At 37.6% G+C, this 21404-nt stretch overlaps 1 protein-coding gene across 1 annotated transcript; it reads left to right on the plus strand.

Moving 5' to 3' along the window:
- The first annotated feature begins 509 nt into the window (after window positions 1–509).
- On the plus strand, window positions 510–21281 carry LOC110156505 (clathrin coat assembly protein AP180-like). Its single transcript, XM_055149536.1, is given in 26 exon segments — window positions 510–611; window positions 727–972; window positions 6362–6454; window positions 6457–6503; window positions 7724–7799; window positions 7882–7984; window positions 8069–8162; window positions 8608–8719; window positions 8987–9093; window positions 9178–9219; window positions 9646–9719; window positions 9898–9903; window positions 11503–11515; window positions 11602–11735; window positions 12195–12268; window positions 12457–12471; window positions 12850–13017; window positions 14345–14443; window positions 15457–15681; window positions 16702–16788; window positions 17740–17811; window positions 19176–19262; window positions 19514–19569; window positions 20379–20462; window positions 20533–20641; window positions 20742–21281. Coding segments are annotated over 24 exon segments (2082 nt in total). The 5' UTR covers window positions 510–611; window positions 727–842; the 3' UTR covers window positions 20617–20641; window positions 20742–21281.
- Window positions 21282–21404: the final 123 nt, after the last annotated feature.

Below are 21404 nucleotides of genomic sequence, written 5' to 3' on the forward strand. Positions count from 1 at the left end.
ATATTTCTAAATCAAAGCATGGCCATCTATATTACCCAGGGCCGCTCTCACTGCGTCGAGCACAGATAGAGAGCACCTCACAAGTCTAATAAATAAACAAACCACGGGGGGGCGAGGAGGAAGAAGAGGAAATTCCGCTCTGTCCTTTCCTGTTCCCTGCATTCGTCTGTGCGCAGTGTTAGCGGTACCTCCGGGGAGAGGTGGGGATTTTGCGGCAAACTCTGGAGAAAAACACGATTGAAACCGCAACTGATAAAGAAGAAAACGGAGACATATTTTCTTCGTGGTGCTATTATTTTGAAGGACTTTTTTCCTTGCGTTGACACGAGGGGAAAGGCAGCCAACCCTGATGCCCCCTCCTCCAAACGGGATATTTGACCGATCCAAGGAGTGCTAATTTGCATCTTGTCAATTGGTTACATTATATTTGTGATCAGTGAGGCTTTTAGCGCAGTATTTGTCTTGTTCTTCTCCTGGCTGCGGGCTGTGGGAGTCGCTTCCATTGCCAGCGGAGTGTTACATAACCGAGTGGCTTTAGCTGTCCAAGGTGCTGAAGGAGTGGACGGTCGTACCCTAAAACGGGACGAGCTGTGGGGGAATTCACCTTGTTTGTAAGTCTAGAAATGTTTTAATACATGTTTATCAACGTAACCACTCGATTTTTATTTGAGAATAGCCTTTACGTCGCCACTAGCGTTCATTTTGTCTCTCTTTCCGCTTACACAGAGGTCAAGGGCCTGCTGTAGTGGAGACGATCGGGAGCGCAGAGAAGGAGCCTGCGTATTTTTCCTGCCGTAGCGGTTGAAATTTATTCCTGAGGTGGTCGACTTGACAGAGAGAAAATGTCGGGGCAAACGCTCACGGATCGCATTGCCGCTGCGCAGTACCAGCTAACTGGATCAGATATGGCCCGGGCTGTGTGCAAAGCTACTACTCATGAGGTGTCGCCGCCCAAGAAGAAGCACCTGGAATGTAAGTGCATACAGGTCCTCTACATCTTTTCAAGCAGTCTGTCTGTGCAGGTCCCAGAAACACTAGGCCTCTACTACCCCCCAGCCTAGTTCATTCTTTCGCTTACTGTATGTAGCCAATGAATAGGCTCTCAGTGTGTGCACACTACCACATCAGCATCACAGCCCATCATGCTATCAGCCTTATTGCTTGAGTGTGTTTGGTTTAATGGGTGTGATGGCATGATGAATTGATGTAGCAATGGTGATGACCCCCCTGACGACCCCTTCACAGAGTATGATTGATAGTATCACAGGGTTAAACCATGGCATTATACCTTTGTGTATAGCTTTTGAATGAATAGACACATTAATGGGTTTGGGTCTAAAAATAGGAGGCTACATTACATTGCATAAAATCAATATCTTATTTTTTATCATGCCAACTTAGGCTACTTTAGCTTAGCAAATGATTTTTCCAAACATTTCAAATATATTTGTTATAGTTTATTCTAATATGTAGGCTATATCTTATGAAGTCATTGCATACAATAATAACAAAATGTCTTAAGTTTTTGATATAAAATACATATAGACCAACACAGTACATACAATTCATACATTTCATACAATACATACATTTTAATAAGCCGCATAGTATTTGGTTCCACTGCATTCTGTTGTGTGGAAAGTTGGGAATTAATTCTGCTAAAACTGACCCACAAATTGAAGACTGAAGCATGTAACCATTTGTCTAAGTCCCATTCAAAACTGGCAGCCCATGAAATAAAATGAAACAGCAAAAAGTGACATTCTTTCAAATACATTTTACAACATCCTCATAAAAGAACAAAGGATAAATCAATAGTTGATTTCTCCTTTCCAGCAATATGGTCCAATTTGCTTGAATCTACAGTTCATGTCAGCTTTGGGCAGATCTGTTCCAAGAGTAATAATAAACAAAACAAGGACACCTCTACCATTCACAGCAGGCTTCACTATATGAAAAATCATCATTGACACTAGTAATCGCTGTAATCTAGCCTCAGTTCTGACTCAGAGTGCATAAGAAGAAGTGCTTGTTGCAGTGGCCAGGGCTAGTCTGGTCCCGTGTCTTGGACCAAGGCCTTATATCTTGTGATCCGCTCCCTTTTGAATAATTGAATAATCAGCCAATGACTACCTTGCATTATTTACACAGCCAAAGGTGACAATGCTAAAGCTACAATGAAACTTCCTGGTTCTGTAGTTTTGTAGCATACTAGGCCCTATTTATTTGTACTTATAATAACTATTCCACAAAGACATTACGAATACTCTACTACTACTTCTACTACTACTTTCAAGATTTGACAATGCAGATGATTCGGGTGAAGGAAACACAAGATGAACTAAAATTTGCACCAAAATGACTCTATAAATACCTTTAATGTGTTTCTAATTTCTAGGGCAACACTTTTAAATATGCTTCCTGTAAGTAGGACACATTCTGCATCTCTGTTGCTAGGGAGAATGCCCAGCCTCCAAAAGCATATTATTTTAACAGGCTTCTTAGAGTGATCTTTCTACATAATTAGTAATTAGTACTGCACACTATACACTTGACCATGGATTTAGCTGGTGATATTGTATGTCAAACCCTGAGGAGTATTTCATTTAGTCATATAGATAGTGAGGTGTAGTTGTCATGGAAACAGATTGAAGGGGATGGACTTGTAATGACAAGGGGGGATAGGAACTGAGACATGGTCAAAGATAGTCATCTGGTGTGTGGCTGCTTACTATGATGATTCCAGATTTTGCAGTAGGTTTAAATGTTTATTTGTAGTTAAAAATAAATAAATAAATTAAATTGTTAAGAATATGGTCATAGGATTGTTGGCATAGACAGATAGAAAAAGAGGTACACGCATAACTAAAAAATCTGAATCTGAGTCTGAATCTTTAATGCTGAAACTGACCAACTTTTTATAAAAAAAAAAATAATATATATATATATATATATATATATATATATACACACACACACACACACACACACATATATATATATATATAAACACTCAATTAAAAACCTGATGTTAAATGATATTAAAACATTGAGTGGTATTACAGAGCAATATATAGTGGTATCATAGACGCTTGCCATTAGTTTCGCTCTCATACAGACAACATCAGCTTCATGCTAAATAGTTATTGAGGTCACACACGTGAAGAAAGATGGTCACATGGTTGACACAGCAGGAGTCATGTGATCAGTGTGAAGAAAGTTAAAACACCTGAGCCCTCTGCTTCTCAGTGTTATTGAGAGCCATTCAGCTACATGGGAGAATAACAATGGAGCCACAATTTGAACTACAGTTGTTTTGTTTCAGTGGTAGACTTGAGTACACAGCACGGAGCCTGGGCTCATTCTTAGAACTGTAGTGTGTGTTGTGGATTACCGTAAGAGTCTTAATTTAGCTCGGCCAATCCTATGCACAGAGACACAGAGGCCAGGGCGGTTTCTGGCAAAAACACCAAAGCAATTTAATAACCAAAAACTACACTGTATTGCATTATATTATAGTGAGATTAAGTTACACAGAAGATGCTTTAACATAGAGTATGGTAGGACAGATTTGGCATGACATTGTGGAAGCCAGACAGAAATTTTATGTAATCATATTTGTTTTGGTGTGTGACGTTTGAACTGACGGTCAAGTGATCCGCTGTGTTTTCAAATATGATGAAATGATGAATAAGAAAAGCAACAAAGACCTAAGAAACAAAGCTACATTTAGCAGTGCATTAAAAAGATGTAGAAGTAGAAATTATTGTACGATTTGATTATTTTTAGCAAATTTCTTATATATAGTAAACTGTTCTCTTCCTGATACCATTTATTATAATTCTGTATTTTTGACTCAATATATTCGGATAACAAAAATAAGATCTTGGTTAGGCCTGTCTTTTTTCATCAGTGATCATACATGAGAAGCAATGGTATGAAATCAAATTGAATCAAATTTAAATATTATTTTTGAGAATGCCCATCATACATGCCCTTCTACACTTTACAGAAAAGCTCATAATAGATCCTGATTAAAAAGTATTGAGTATTAAATAGCCATTGTAAATAGGAAGAGGTAGGTTTGACTGGTTTGGGGGAGGGGTTAAAAGATGTCTGTGGTCACAAATAATCTGTTTACAAGCCCCTGTCCAGGCTGCTTTGTCCTTCTCTGTGGCCTCCTCACACTTTTTACAATACTAAAGTCTCCTTCTCTTCACCTTGAAATGTGTGTGGTGTGCTTTTATCTCCAGATCCGTCTCGCCTATATTTGGTGCAAGGCCTGGTTCAATATAATAGCCTTCTTATACCTCCATTATCAGGAACATGTGCCAATAACACATCTCCACTCCGAACACAAAATCACTGGCCCTTCAGATGTCAGATTATTGATCTAAAAGGAGATACTATAGCCTACTCATTGTAAGAAAGATGGATTTTTATGATAGCTTGTGTACATGTCAATGAATGCATGTTAAAATGATTAAAACACTTTGTAAAAAAGGCTACTTGTTGTTATCTGTATTTGAATCTGGCACTTTTCCCCTAGTAATTATTAATGACTTGTAACACTGTGTGAGTTGTGATTTCCTGTGGTGTGTCTTTTATATATTTTATTTATTTATTGCTATTTTATGGTTTCATAGTTTTGATTTTATTAGATTTTATACTGGTTTTTATTGTTTTAGGATTAGTATGATCACATTTTTAGCACTTATACTTTTGTTGTTTTATTTTTATGATCTCTGTGCTGCATTTTGGAAAGTGTCGTGTATAATATATACTCTCGTGTATAAACTGCTCTGTTTATACATGAAGTGGATTTGGATTTGAATGTGTCAAATGTTAAAATATAAACATTAGTCTTTTATTTTTGGCATTTCTAAGTGTTGCTTTTCCATTAGAGGAGAAAAGCTATCAGCCTCTTCACCTGAGCATTACCCTCTTTCACTGATGCCATAATAATCTGATGTACAGATTTGAAGATGACAAAGCGTTTTTGACTTTATTACTGTCAGCAGTTGTGTTGTGTGTGTGTGCTGTGAAACCACTTTGCATGAGCAGCAGGTCCTCCTCTGTCTTAATATTCTCTGATGTGTCTGGAGATCACTGCTCTGAACATTAGGTCGTCCTGCCTAATCAAACTTTAATCACAGCCTGTTCTGCACTAGCATCAACATTTGCAAATGAACCACAGTCATGACTTTATACTAGTACTAACTGTTGTGGAAATAAGTCTAGCAGGAGATAAGCAGGAGACTCTTGATGTCATGACACAGGACTGGGTGATATTAACATCAACATATGCTGTTTTCTATACTATAATGTTGTTTCCTCATTACAAACATACCCGGAGTTGTGTTTTGTTTAACACACAAATCCTGCTTATTTAGGGTGAGCTCTTCTCTCAAATGGAAAACACTCTTTTGCACCTTGTGATGTCACATGGTAAAACAGGAAGTGCTCCACTGTGTTTTAAACTCTATACATCTTCACTAGAATCATTTTGATGATTTCGGCCCTGGAATTGCCAATCTCTTCTGAACTACTGAACTACTGAACTACTGAAGATAAAAAAGTACCGGTAGCTATTGACTTGAAAACTATCACTTCATGATGTCACATTGTGAGCTTTGAAGATGTAGATAGGTCCAGGTATGTTTTTAAGGAAGTAACAGCATTATAACATGGCTTAAAGTGCACAAGATTAAATTTTGTTTAATATAACACCTTTAACCTACTGTGGTACATGGATATTGAAGAGGATTAAGTAACATAAGGGTTAAATTGACTTCTGCGTCACAGAGACAAATAAGGACTCAGAAGTCAGAAAGTTTGTGGTTAAGTGTAATGGTGTGACCTTGAAAGTGTTAGTATTATTGGATGGATACGGTTGGATGGATATTGTTGAGGAATGCATATTGATACAGTACTTAGTACAGCACTTTTATGGTGTTTGTTGTAATGTAGTGTTTATCCAGTAATCGAATGTTTAGTGGTTCTTATCCTGCTCTTGACATAAACATCATTGGTTGAGTGGTCAGATGCACTGACCCACAGGTTTGTGGTGCGATTCCAGTTCCCACAGAGGACTGCTATTGTTGTATCCTCTGGCAAGACACTTAACCATTCTCGCCTCCAGTTTATGCGTACACTAGTGTAAAAATGTGACCATATAGCATTACATTTTTTCTGAACGGTTGTTTTCAAGGTCAATGCAAATTGTCCCTGTTTCAATAAAGTGTCTAGCTAACAGGCCCATGAAATGAGGAAATATTCATGATCAGCTCATTTATTCTCCAACACTAACTAACAGAACAAAAGTGTAAAAAATGCTTCTGTGTGTTTGTGTGTGTTGCAGACCTGGTGTCCGCCACAAACACCACCAACGTGAACATTCCTCAGATGGCTGACACGCTCTTCGAGAGGTCCACTAACGCCAGCTGGGTGGTGGTCTCAAGGCTCTAGTCACCACCCATCACCTGTGCATTCACGGCAACGAGGTAAGGCAGCCCACAGGCAAAATAGTTTTACACGTAACAGTCAGGCGAGGCACAATAATTACAATATCGTCTTATCATTCAGTATAGTTTGCAATAGTGGGGAGATTTTACACGTAATTTTTGTAATTTCACTCTGTCATTTATTTGTTACAGCTCATGGCTTTTAATTATACTGTATACTTAGATTTAAAAGGAGTAGGAATAATTTTTCATATGTAGCCTACATGGTTTATTGTTTGGACATTTACAAGGGATAGGGTGACGATTGATTTGTCCCAGTTTTATACAAGACATGTCCGAGGTGTGCCTATTTTCGACCAACAGAAAAGGGAGCTATATATTGTCATTTGTTTAGCTAAAGTACATAGGCTTAAACCCATGTTTGAAAAAGACCATAAATTGGCCCTTGTAATGCACGCTTTCACTGTTTTCTTTATACCAACCATCCCAACCTGGATGTGTCCCAGTTTTTAATTTTGAAAATCTGGTCACCCTAACCAAGGAGGAATAGTGAATTTGCACACAGCCAGATCAAACCTCAACTGGGGCTGAATCCAGAATTAACCAGGACAAAATCAGGACTAAATAAAGTCTTAACAGGACTATTCAAGGTCTAAACAGAGGGAGATTTAAGAATGAGTATTACTTTATTGTCTTGATTGATAAACACTCCAATAAAGTATATATGAATGTGATGAAAGAAGATGATAGTGATGTGGGAGTAGAAGATGCAATAGGTATTATCGTTACATTAAATTGCAGTATGAAGTAGTTGTAATAGTCTAAATTATTGTGAGTGTTTTCCAGTTGCTGAGTTTTTGTTGTTTTTTTTCCAATAAACCCAATTAAAAAGCCACCTCTACAGACCTTATGAGCTTATGAGACCTGAAATTAACTATCTGGATCCAGCCACCTCCTGTGTCCTCTGTATCTTTTATTGCTTTTACTTCGTATCTTTGTGGTTTTATATTTTTTGACTTGTAAGGTGACCTTAACAGTCCTGAAAGGCTCCATTAAATAAATTGCATCAATAACTACAAGCTATGTTACTGATTGTAATATCGCTGGTGTTAAAAAATGTTATGCTTTGAGTGCAACTGCTTAGCTACCAATCACACTACATTTGAAACCACTCATTACTGTTTCTATTCTAAAAAGGTTTTCTGGGTCATGTATTTTATTGAATGACTCATTGTGTAATACTTGTCTATCCTCTTCAGAGATTCATTCAGTACTTGGCTTCCAGGACCGCCTTGTTCAACCTCAGTAATTTCATTGACAAAACTGGCTCTCATGGTAACAATACTGCACACTAATAAAATATCATCTGTTTATGTAACTTCTGACAGTGCAATAATGTAAATTTGACTGTGTTTAGGTTATGACATGTCAACTTTCATCAGACGATATGGGAGGTACCTGAATGAGAAAGCCTTTGCCTACCGTCAGATGGCTTTTGACTTCACTAGAGTCAAAAAAGGGTTGGTTATATAATTAAAGCTACTTATTGTCTCTTAGCTATAATTTGATTTTAAGGTGGAATTAAAACTATATGTTGTTTTCAGTGCTGAGGGCGTGATGAGGACCATGACCACTGAGAAGCTGTTGAAAGCCATGCCCGTCCTGCAAACACAGATTGACACGCTGCTTGAATTCGATGTGAGCTTTGATTTTTACAGAAAATTATTTTGAATTGCATTGTTAAAGGTGCATTGTGTAACTTTGCTAGTGAAGGGTCCATCACCATGGAGATATTATTTCTTTATCTGGAATTCCACAGTATAGTATTAAACATTTCTATCTTCATGAAGACAAAACCAGACCAAGTTACAGGTCAGATTTGTAGAGAGGCCACCCCGCTCACAATCAGAAAGTCTGTTTTTCTATGTATTTTTGAGCTATAAAAAACACCTGTACTTTAATAAATGTAAGGTGGGACTGTTTAATGTCATGGATTGTTTAATGTCATACTGTGGAACATTTCAGAGAGAGCAATAACATTTCCAAAGAAACAAGCAGGTGACAGACCCCGAACCAAAAAGTTATGTAGTGCAAATTTAACTTCATCATATTGTCAGTAACTAATTTTTTTGTTTATTTTTAGGTACATCCAAAGGAACTGAACAATGGAATCATCAATGCTTGCTTTATGCTTCTCTTCAAGGATTTGGTTAAACTGTTTGCATCTTACAACGATGGCATCATCAACCTATTAGGTCAGTTGTATTGTAAATATTGTTTTTGTAAAAGTCATAGTATGTCTAGACATTTTGTGCATTTCATCGTTATGCAAACAACTTTTATAGAAGCTGTGGTTGTGTATGTGTTTATAGAAATCAAATACAGGGCTAGAAATTATATATACACAAGTTCAAATTATGCTAACTAAATCTGAAAGTAGAGACATGTTTCTTATAAGTCCAAGAAGTTGTGATTAAAAGTTAAGAACCATGTGAAAATGTTTTAATGTTATTTCCCCACAGAGAAATACTTCAAAATGAAGAAGAGTGAGTGTAAGGAGGGCTTGGAGATTTACAAGAGGTTTTTGACCAGAGTGACAAAGATCGGTGAATTTATGAAGCTGGCTGAGGTAATACTCATAATACTGTTGCTGTTTTCCAAATCATGCTGATACTACAGTGTGGAAATAATGTATCTTTTATTATTTTCACAGACAGTGGGAGTTGACAAAAATGACATCCCTGATATTAACTATGTAAGTAATTGCAAAACAATCCCATGTTTTTGTTTTATGCATCCCCACAAAAAGCCTCATTCACATTGCATACAAGTCCAGATACAACATTTTCTCTTATTTTACCATGAAATCCCACTCAGTGCCTCCACCCGGGTGTAGTGGTGGATCTAGCAGACTCAGACGACGAAGACTGTCCTTTCAAACCTCTTGAGGAACCGGTAACCATAGAAACAGAGCGTGCCGTTGCCGAGTGCCTGTTTGCAGGATGCAGTGTCTATAATAACTTCACAAAACACAAATTGGTGTTACTTGAAGCCTGTGCCATTGTGTTAATTCTCCAACTTTTAATGCCTTGTAATTAAATGTATATGCAGTCTTTTAAAGCAAGCCTAACAAGCACCACAGTGTGCTTTATTGATTGTCTGTCTCTTGATTTGCTGTTAGGCTCCCAGCAGTATCCTGGAGTCACTGGAAACCCACATGAACGGGCTGGAAGATACAAAGGGAGGAAAGAAGGGGTAAGAATAGGAAATTATCTAATCAATTTTTCTAATCAATTTTATCTGACCAAAAAAGGCAAAAGACAGCTGCCAACTATACTGAACCTGGGATCTAGAATTGTCCTAGTTTTGCGTAAACATCTTTCCTTAACCCTACCTCTCTTTTATCCCTTTTATGTTCGTTTGGAATCACCAGTGAAGGGTGAGCAACACATGTTTTCTTTGGCGTTAACCACTAACTTTCTAAACAATGTACTGTAGATACATACATAATATTAGTACTATCACTCCCTTTCTTCTCCCCTGAAGTACTTATTCACATGCAGTACTCTGGCCAAGCACTGGACCTCCATGTGAATGTTTATCTGTTATGCACCATACTGTACATGAGAGCCAATAGTCTGTTTGTGTATTGGTTCACAGTAACACAATACATTTTCACTTCATACCATGCAATGTGATTCAAGATATGAAGAGTTTAATTACAAAATGTACTCAATTAAATGACCATTAAAGATGTGGTAGACAGTTTTTGGACACATATGATTAACTATATAGTTGGGGTAATTAGAGTAGCTGGTATTTTGTATGTCGTGTGACTGTATTGTAGATATGATAAAGCAAAATGTTGCTTATTAGAAGAAAAATGTCTACTGCAGCTTTAATGGATGTGATAAGAGATAAATGCTTCAATTAAAAAAATACTTTCGAAATGGACTCTTCATATGATCATGTTGGAGAGATTGTGTTGTTTGTATGTTGACAATGCCCTAAACATTGTACACAAATCTTATTGATACTCAGCAGTGATATCACACCGGGGGTTTTCAGTCATGTATTTCTATTGGTGGAATGTTCAGCTGACACAATGCACAGATTAGCAAACGCAGACAAAAACATTTAAGGTCGTCTGAAAACTCAAGAAAAAATACTAAAATGGATTTAAGCAACACATTTTCAGGAGCCTGTGATCAATACAGGACCATAAATGCTTGTTTGTGGTACGAGTGCCTCACAGAGAGGTTACACCCTTATCATCAGAAAGCCCACTAGTCAGGAAGCCCACTAGTCAGAAGGCCCTGTAGTGAGAAGGCCCACTAGTCAGAAAATCATTACCTCTTCTATTGGTTTGTCAGCAACATATCTCTTGAACAATTGAATGTATATTTGATGAAAGCAACAGGGAATAATCCCTGGATATCAGGAAAGAATTAGTAAACTTTTGGATATATACCAATTAAAAATGGCTGCAACATCAACATTTTTAGAGATATTGACAGGAAAACACATAATCATGCATAACAGCATAAGCTAAGGCCAGCATTACTTAATTTGTTGGTTTACAAACCCACCAATGGTATATTAAAAGAAAAAGATTTAAAATAAAATTGAAATGAAGGTTGTAGAGCTTGAATTACTGAACATTTTGCAAGTTGTTGCCTGAAAATCAGACAATTATTAACCCCCTGAGGGTCTTCTGAAGATAAGACTGACCCCCACAGGGAAACTGATGGCTAATGATAGCTAGCTAGCTAGCTGTAATTTAATGTGTGAAAGAGTTGTTTAACAGTACATATCCTCTCACCTGTCGTAGTTCCAAAAAAGAAAATCAGCTCTTTTTGGTCAGACTGTGTTAAAATAAAGATCAAATTAAAGTCTAACTTGAGTAACAGAGCTTCTAACAGAGTGGTGCTTTATGTTAGCTTAACCCCTCAGGGAATGTTGATGGCATCTGCTGCAAAGTATCAATAAGAGTTCTAATTTCCATCATCTAACATTTTCTATTGTTTCTCTCATTTAGGTCACCAACAAAGGTAGGCTTTTTCTATTCATCCTCCTTTTATGGACCATACTGTTATTGATAGTTTTTGTTGATAATCTGTGTTACTGTGCACTCCAGGGTTCCCCCACAAACAATGTGTCCCCCACCTCTACTCCAGCCAAATCCTCAAATGCTGTCCCCACTCTGCAGCCTCCTCCTGGGGATGGTGCTGCCGCCGCCGCTGCTCCTGCTGCTCCAGAACCAGCCGAGGAGTATGTACTAATAAATGTGATTGTATTATAGTTAAGACTGTGCAATCATAAATTTTTTTTATTTTATTTTTTGTAATTTAAATGTTTATGATTTTGTTTATAACTATAACAAATCAATACAACAAATAATTAAAAAAATAAAGAACAAAAACAGTGAGGATTCACAATTAATCTGCCCAGTCCAGCTAAACATGTACTCTTGCAGAGCTCAATCAGATTTTGTAGAAAGAAATATTTTTGTATTTAATGGCAATGTTTCAAAAATGTATGTATTGTTTAAGTTCAGGAAATTAATATTGACGAATGTCAATATTAATTTGTTTTTAATTAGACAAAAACTGAATAAAAGAATTTGAAGATTATTATTTTTGTCAGCCCTACATGTAGTAGTTCTGTATACTGCACTGTGACTATAATAGTTTAATACCAGTGCAATTAATTGGTCCTCCTTTCCTGTAGATCTTTGTTGGACCTGGATCCTCTGTCTTCCACGGGCCCTTCAGAACCATCAGCTGCACCTACGTCATGGGGAGGTATGAAATCAATTTTACCGTAACACAATCTAGTAAATCATTTATGTTGCACCACACTTGCTTCTTAAATTGAATAAACAATGCATGACTGTAAGAAGGTGATACACAAAATTTGACAGTGGTGATCTAAGAATTGATTCACTTCACTTGATTTTTGTATACTAATTTGCTCTTTTTTATGTCCTCAGACCTCCTTGGATCTGGTAAGATTGACCCAGTTACTAATATTATAACATGATAAATAGACAGATATATAGATAGATTTTTTAAATATTTACTCCAATGTTTAAATGTTCAGATAGATGATGTGGCTTGGTTACTCCCTGTTTGCGTCCTCAAAAGCTGTTCTCTTAGTGTCTGTTTCTCTCTGCCTTCTCTCCCTTCCCTCCGCATTCTTCATTGTCTGTTTTTGGTTACCAACGGGGGCTATTTTAATTTTGTTTATACTGGATCATTAAAATTTTCATTTGGAATTTTATTAATTTGACTTTGGTTTCTGCGATTTTTCCCTTGGATTATTTTGGTTGGCCTTTTGGGGGGCGATTCTTTTGTTGGTTGGTTGGATACCCTGACACCTACAGAAATGGGTGATTCGTTGCTAGCTGAACCTGCCCTCGCAGCAGAGCCCGCCCCCTCCCCGGCAGCAGCCACGCCCACACCAGCAGCTGCAGAAGCCACGCCTCTAGCTCCTCCCACTAGCACAGCAGCCGCCACCTCCCCAGGCGCCACCAATATGGATCTGTTGGGAGGTCAGTGGGCTTCCAGAGAGTAGCCTATGAGAGGCTCTGGAAAGCTCAACACACAGTATGACAACACAGATAAATGCATGCTCAAAGTTGAGACTGATCAGGTGTAACATTGACCACTCACAGGGGGATATTTTGTCTGTTCAGTTGTTGATGGGTAGGATAAAGGGATTTTTTTCCCCCACTTTTGATGTACTTTAGAAATTTAACAAAAATGATGATGATGCATGTTAGGAGTGAATGCTATCAGTGTTGCATTATGTTGCAGTGTTGCATATATATATATATATATATATATATATATATATATATATATATATATATATATATATATATATATATAGTTTTATCAATCAACATTTTAGTCTTCTCTCAAGTGTTAATGCTCCTGGGGTTAGTTACCAATGTACTACAGAATTGTACTTTTTAAACATATATCACTAATGTAATTGCAATCACAGTACACATTTTTATTTTATTTTTTTCATTTTTTCAAAATGGTGTAGCCCTATCTAGTGTGTGTTGTATTTGTATAACAATATATTGTACTATGTAAAAATATATACCACATTTTATTCCTTCTCATGTAGATCTTTTAGAGAGCATAAAACAATCTTTAGAGGCACCCAGACTAGCATTCTCTTTTATATGCATCATCCTATCTGACTTTGTTGTAGTAGTAGTAGTAGTTTGAATAGGTCCATAATATGCAAGTTTTCATGACAAAGCATTAAAGAAACAAGTGGTCAAAATGTTTTGCCTGATTGGTGAAAATAAACATAAATTTACATAGAGTCAAGCTTTTCTGTGTACTGCAAGAAAAGATGCATCATCAGAGGATACCTTGTGATGCACTTTCATAAATCATTTTAGCCCATGATTTGCAGGACACAGTTTCAACCACTTCTAAAGTGCTATATTGTTCTAACTGCACTCACACTTTCTCTTGGCTTGCACAAAAATCTGCTCTGTTCATTTTTCCACATGGATCTTGTTTGATAGGTCCATATGCTTTTCTTAATAAAAGCAAATCTATCAAACCCTATGTCTTCTGGCTACAGCTATAAAAGGATAGCTGTACCACCTCTAGTCACTGCTTTTAGGTGTAATCTTTATGCTAGTAGTGTGCAGTAGACCTGCCTATAATGTAGTGCCTCCTGTCTGTACTCCCATTCGTTCATTCACCTGTCAATCATGAATGTTGCACAATAAGGCTGCAGCTTGATTTGCACTGGTTTGATTGATGTCTGTTTTGGACCTAATATCTGTCTCGCTCTCCCTCTTTCATGACTATGTTTCTATTTCTTGTATGACTCTGTGTGAACATCAGACACTTTTGCCACACCCGCTCCTGCCCCTGAGGCATCTGCTAATGCAGCTGAAGGCGGAGTTGCTGCCACATCTGCCCCTGGTGCTGCCGCTGGTGCTGGTGGGTGACTCTCTCTCATATAACGTGCCAAAGTTATACAAAATAAGAAGAAATATCAAATTTTAGTGTTACAATTATTGTGAGAAGAAACATCATATTCTAGATAATCATTCAGCAATTTCAATGGTAAGGTGACATAAACAGCCAGATTATCAAAAAATATATATATTTACATTTGAAGGATTTGAAATTACTTAATTATGCTTTTAAAGTTGTCACAATTATTCAGATATTATGATTTTATTGAAAATATTATAAATATTTATATTTTATTAAAAATAAAATATTAAATATTTTTATTTTATTGCAAAATCATGATTATCGATTATTGACATTGATAATAGTATTCTGCTTGTATGGTGAAGCCATGTATTAAAATTCAAACTACACATAAATTCATAACCATTTAACAACAGCTAAAATATTTTATTATCTGTAATTTCTTGCATCATTTCATAGCACTACTAATACTATACTGCACAAATAGTGATTTAATAAAGGGCTGACCTCAGGGCTGCGTTTTTGGACCATTTTTGTTCTGATGAAGAGAAACACCTTTTGGTACATAAAGTAGTACATTTTTTAATTTTTTGTAATGTGAATGTGAAGAAAATTGCTCATAGATTCTTTGAGCTGCTTAGTTTGTGCATGTTGAGCTGCCATGGCTGGACTGTCAGTTTGGATGAAGATGGACCTGGGTCAACTTCAGAAGGCATAATGTGGGCAGATATTGCTGACTGAAGATACTCCAGATTGCTTGGCTTTTGTATACAATTTTTTAAAAATTATGTTGACAAATTATGCATCTTAATTGCTTCTCTGCGTTGGATGCTTTGGTAGATGATTCCCAAATATGCAGACATTGCCCTTATTTTGCCTAATAATAATTTCAGTACTCATTTTCTTATCCTGTCCTCCCTCATTCCTGTTAATTCAAAACCTTCCTGTCTCATCAAACATTATTTTAATTTTAAACTTTATTTATTTACCATTTGTTCATTTCCTCATCCAAGACCCATTTGCTCCATCAGAAGGTAGCACCAACACTGTGTCCACTGGTCTAGACCTTTTCTCCATGATGGACTCTGATACAACTGCTGCTAGCTCTTTGGACGCGTGTTTTACCTCACAACCTAGCCCCTCCCCCTCACCACTCTTCAGCTCTGCCTCCACAACCATCACAACCACCGCCACCATCTCCGCCCCCAACGCTAACCACTCCACCAACCTGTTCAGTGGTAAACCAAACATGGATCTGATTGGTTTATGTATCAGCTTGTCATCTTGCCTGGCATCTTTGCATCTGTTGAATTAGCAGAGGTGGAACATAAATTCACTTATATAGTTAAAAATGTACTTCAGTAAATGCATGTTTAATGCCAAATTACAAAACATTCCAGGCAAAGTAGAAACAGTATAGTAGAAGCAGTTGTTAAGCAGTACCCTGCACTTATGTATATAGTTAATCATGTACATGCTTATTTGAAACAATAAGGGTAATACATTATTTGAGAATTTCTTTAAACTTTAATAATCATTTTCTTAAAGGTGCACTGTGTAACTTGTTTGGTAGAGAGTCCATCACCTGCTTGTCTCCATGAAGGTGTGGCTGGAATGTTCCACAGTATGGCCATAAACTTAAGAATCTCCATGGAGATGTGTTTTAAGATATTTTTGAATATAAATAATAATAATAAACGCAAGACAGATTAGTTTAATACCATAGTGTGAACAATTTAAACAAAAGCATTAACATTTCCATGGAGACAAACAGGTTGCGGACCTTCTCCAATAAAGTTACACAGTGCACCTTTAAGCATAATACATAATGTTTGGCAGATTTCCACCTCTGACAATTTGTATAGTTTCCTCAAACCAAAATGGCTGCCGTTTCTGCTGCTTAATATTTTTTAGGATGCAGTGACCGTTATATTTAACTGGGTATGCATGTCTTTGTAGATCTCTTTAACTCTATGCCAGACACAAGCTTTGCCCAAACTTCGCCAACATCCAATGTTGACTTGTTTACAGCAGGTATAACCTCACCCAGATTCTGAATTGTGCAGTGTTAGTCTCAGATATGGCTTGCTGTGCCTGTTTTTGCTTGGAAGAACAAAGTGTGAGGCTCTCTACAGCTTGAACAGTTTTCACAATCATCTCTGCATGGTTTGGTTTGCACTGGTTGTTTTAGAGTGACTTGTAAAGGTAGTTATATGTTATGGTATCTAAACATCATCTCCACCTGCCCCTCCATATAGCGGACGTGTTCAGCTCCCCCGCCCCCCTCCTCTCCTCAGCACCACCAGCAAAATTAGACACTGGAGACATCATGAACCTGTTTGGTGGTGGGTAATGTACTGTAATACCCTTGAAGTGACTCTATTATAGATGGAAAACGCAGAGAAAATGCATAAATACTTTTATATTTGTTAGGTGATGTCTGAGCACTTACAGGTGCACAATGTAACTTTTTGGTTTGGGGACTGTCACCTGCTTGTTTCTATGGATATGTCATTGCTCTGCCTGGAATGCCCCACAGTATGACATTAAACAGCTCCTTCTTACATTTATCTCTCACAGCTAAAAAATACCTAGAAAAACATACATTCTGACTGGGAGCGGTGTTGCTGCTCCACGGATCTGACCTGAATCGTGGTCTGATTTGGTCTCCATGAAGATAGAAAGGCTTAATACCATACTATGAAACATTCTAGACAATGCAGTAACATATCCATGAAGAAAAGTGTTTGACCGGCTCTCCACCGGAAAAGTAACACAATGCACCTTTAAATTAAATTATGCTTTCTTTTCTAACAAAATGTACTGCTTAACATGTTAAACATGTTTAAAAGGGTGGCCTGGTCAAGTTGTCAGTAGCAGACAGGACTTACAAAGACAAAAAGAATGCTGTTTTAGAAATACTAATATTGTTTCACATATATTTCGGAACAACACTCTGCTGTTGAATGTAATTAAGTGAGTTTACTTTTGCATTGACTGAAGAGCATGTTCATAATGAAACTATGCTTGTGATTAAAGCACTTGGTTACTTTTAACTAATACTGCATTAAATAGAGGTTACTAACTTTGGGACACTATGTTGCATTTTGTTCTCAAAATTTTTGTTGTCAGACTAAAGAGAACCAGTATGCATTTGTGTTGTATAAAAGTGTTTTTAATTTCCATCTAATTTTGGAACACTTTTTCAGCATTAGCTGTGTGCACCTGAAGGTTGACTGTACCCCTTCTTTACCCTAATGCTGCGATGGGATTTCCTTTTGCTCCTGACCTGACAGAGTCCACTGGAGATGCCCCAGCTGCTGCCCCTGCCCCTGCTGCTGCTGCACCTGGAGCTGAACTCATGTCAGGTAACGTCCATACACTCCACACTTGTGCACTAAAGGCATGAGGTGTGAGCATTTCACTAAACCGACTGTATGTTTGACAGTTTAACACATGCATGGAGGAGATGTGAAGTCTGGATGCAGATAATTGATACTAAAACTGGGTTAAAAACTAGCTGGCTACTCATGACCACTTGATAAAATTTAAGAAACTTTTGTAATTCTATCTAGTGATAATGGATGGTAAAGACGCCAGGAGTTCACTGTAATCATTATGTTTGTTAAAAATGTGATTTTTGTTTGTATTGAAATCAAGTGGAAATTGTACTATTGTATTGCAACACTAGTCTGGTTTAGTACATTTGATTAACAGATGGATTTGTTTCTGGTACAATTTCCAATATTGTGCTTAATTAACTTAATATGTGAGAATGGATAAATTCAATTATTGCTGCAAATTTGATGAACATTTTTTTGTTTGTTATTGTGATTTTTGCAAATTTCTCTTTTAAAATTAATTTGGTGTTGTGTTAATGAGTCTGTAATCTGTAAATAATTCTGTCTTTATCTTGTATACTCATACACGTGCATGATCTCTACTTTTGTTATGTCTAAAAATGCCCTTGTTAACTACAACTTGCTAACTACTACTTCTTGCTTGCTGGTCATTTCATCTCTTCTCATTGTCCTTGAAGCTGTGTGTCCAGTGGTGTGTAGAATAGTGCCGCTGTGAGGCTCTAACCTGCTCTGTCTTTTCTCTATCATTTACATATGGTTGTCTTTGCTTTATTCTTTTTCTCTTTCTCTGGCATCTGCGCTTTTGACTCTTCCTCTCCTTCGCTGCTTCTCTCCATCTGGCTCTTGGGCTGGCTTCTTTGCTTGCTTCCTGCCATATGATTGGGTGAGTTTTCTTGCTCTCTTTCTTAACACGCTAATTTCCCACAGTGCACTGCATTGCAGCAGTGCAAGCTCTGCTGCACTGTCCTTTCTACAGATGCTTAGCTCTTGCAAAAACCTTTTAATTTGCAACGCAATTAATCAGACATTGAAGCACATATTAATAATTTTTTGGATACAACAGTGCTTTTAAGACAATTATGTAAGTTCTACCTAATATACAATGAAACCACAAATATATATCCTAGTATCATTTCACATTTTTAGTGAGCTAGATCCTGCTTTAGATTACATTAGCCAGCCGTCATCTAGCATAGTTTCTGGTGTAGTTTTTTTCCCTCTCTTTGTTGTCATGGAAACCTGAGTTGGTTACCATGGTAATCCCCGTTGTACGATGAGTGTGAGTTTTGATGCACGTGATGGTTGCTTGCTTTGGGGAATGCTTAACCCGTCCTTGTGCTTCCCTGTGCCCGCGCCTGTGCCCTCTGTAGTGTTTGATGGATTAGGAGATGTGATGAAGCCCACTGTGAACCCTCAGGCAGGCGATGTTGACACCTCCATGGCTAACATGGCGAGTAGTAAGTAGTCATTAGATATCATTGACTATTGCATGCAAACATGATATTGATGTTAATATGAGGCAAGAGACCAATATTTTGGGATGCAACATTGGCCTAAACATGCAAACACTTTGATTGTTATATCAAAATGTACCACAATATTAAAATACAGATGTCCCAAAATGTCGGTGGCCATGATAGTTATTTATGTTGTTTTCTCCATTTTAAAATAAAGCAATTGCTTATGCCGACTCTTTTGTGTGTTGCAGATCTCACAATGGGAACAGCCCCTCAGGTAGCTCCCCCCAGTTGGGGTGCCCCCATGGTAAATGTTTGTCTGTGTTTTATAGCATGGAGTGTAGGCGCATGGAAGCAACAGACAGACTTCATCTGGCTCTCCAGGTTCCACATCAGGACACTTAACTATGTTTGGGTTAAAAAGACAATACAGACAAAAGCAGTTACAGATAGTTTTGTTCAACCCAAACTATTCTGTGAAATTCTGGAGAATGATGAAGTGTCAGAAGTAGTGCCAAATGTTAAACTGTTGCTTGGATACAGCTTCTTCAGTTTTACTTCCTTCTTTAACTCTCACATTAAAAAAGCCAACACAAGTTATTCTATTGCTGGCTTTTTGTGCATTATTTATTAAAAAAATATATGTATATTTGTGTTTTACACAAAGCTACACTATTTAAAATCACCTCTGATCTGCTACTTGTTCCTTGCAAGACTGCCCTCTGCTGTTATAAACTCCATAGTGCATGTTAGAAATTTGTGTAAAATTAGTGTGAATACTTTAAAGGCGTTTGCTGTGTCTGTTGGTTTGGTCATGTCTTGTCCATTGTATCTTTTGAGTGTTTTGTCTGTCTTGTGTTTTGTGTGTTAAATGTAGCTTAGTAACATCACAACTCCTCCTCTCCCCATGCCCCCTCCATACCCTTAGAGTGCTCCTATGGGTATCCCTTGTTTTATGGGGACTCAGCCCTGCTTCAGTATGGTAAGATCATCAGCCCGTCCAGTCCAATAATGACCCCAAAACAAGGACATTAATGGACTCTTAAGGACAACGTCCCCTTTAGTGGCTGTCAAACATTTTTTTTAATTCCCATACTAACTGTGTTTATGTTTAAGGGTGGTGCACCAGGAGCTCCCATGATGCCGATGGTTAGGCCGGGCTTCCCAGCAGGCGGAGCAGCCCCTGCACCTGGAGCACCGGTACATTACTCATATTTATTTATATTCATTCACAAATGCAGAAGTGTGACCTGAACATTCTTGCTTGTAGATGTCTGGAGCTGCGCAGAGTCCGAGAAAGCCCCCTCCTCCAAGAAATGCCCTGGATGACCTCAACATTAAGGACTTCATGTAGGCAGCGGGACAGGCAATCTCAAAAGGTGGTTGTCACTGTGTAGTAAGTTTACTGTTGCCTTTAAGGTTTTTGCCCTATAAATCTATAAGGTTTAATATTCATGTTTGTGTGCTATTTGCCTGCAGGTTTGTCAATGTGTATGGAGCTTTGTGGATATGGATGTCTGCACTCCCCACTGCCTCCCCTTTGTCCCTTCAGCCAATCAGCCATCATCTATACTAACTTCACTCTTTGGCTTGGTTAAAAAGCCCTCCTTTTCCTATCTAATGTTGTAGCACAACTGTGAATGTGAACCCTAGAAACAGAAAACAAAATTCAGTTTACGTGTGTGTGGGTGTGTGTAACTCAGTGTTAACCTTTACTTAATATACTCTGGAAAATTTAACAAAAACAGATAAATGTGTATTTAGATCCATTCTCCACTTCCACATATCAGCTGACTTGAACAGTGCATACTGTATATGTTGGTTTTGCGCATTCCCCAGATGAGGACTGTGTTGTTAAATGTGGACTGTGTTCAGTGTGTGTAACTTCACCTGCCAAGGCCCACCCAGTCTCAAACTTTCCAGGAGCTAAGTATCATTCATTCAACTCTTGTTCTTTCTCTGCAACCATTCTCACCTGTTGACTTTCGGACAGTCAAATGTGACCGCATGCACTGCAAATCTGGACTTATCAAAAAACACTTCTGTGTTCTCATTTTATTATTTTTATTTACTTTCAGTGATTGTTTTGAAATCTGAGATAAATTGTGAACTGTGTTTAAACTGTATGCATTGTAGACTATT

The sequence above is a fragment of the Boleophthalmus pectinirostris genome, unplaced genomic scaffold (assembly GCF_026225935.1).
Source record: "Boleophthalmus pectinirostris isolate CB_2022bp ecotype Guang Dong unplaced genomic scaffold, ASM2622593v1 HiC_scaffold_13, whole genome shotgun sequence".
Taxonomy (NCBI): Eukaryota; Metazoa; Chordata; class Actinopteri; order Gobiiformes; family Gobiidae; genus Boleophthalmus; species Boleophthalmus pectinirostris.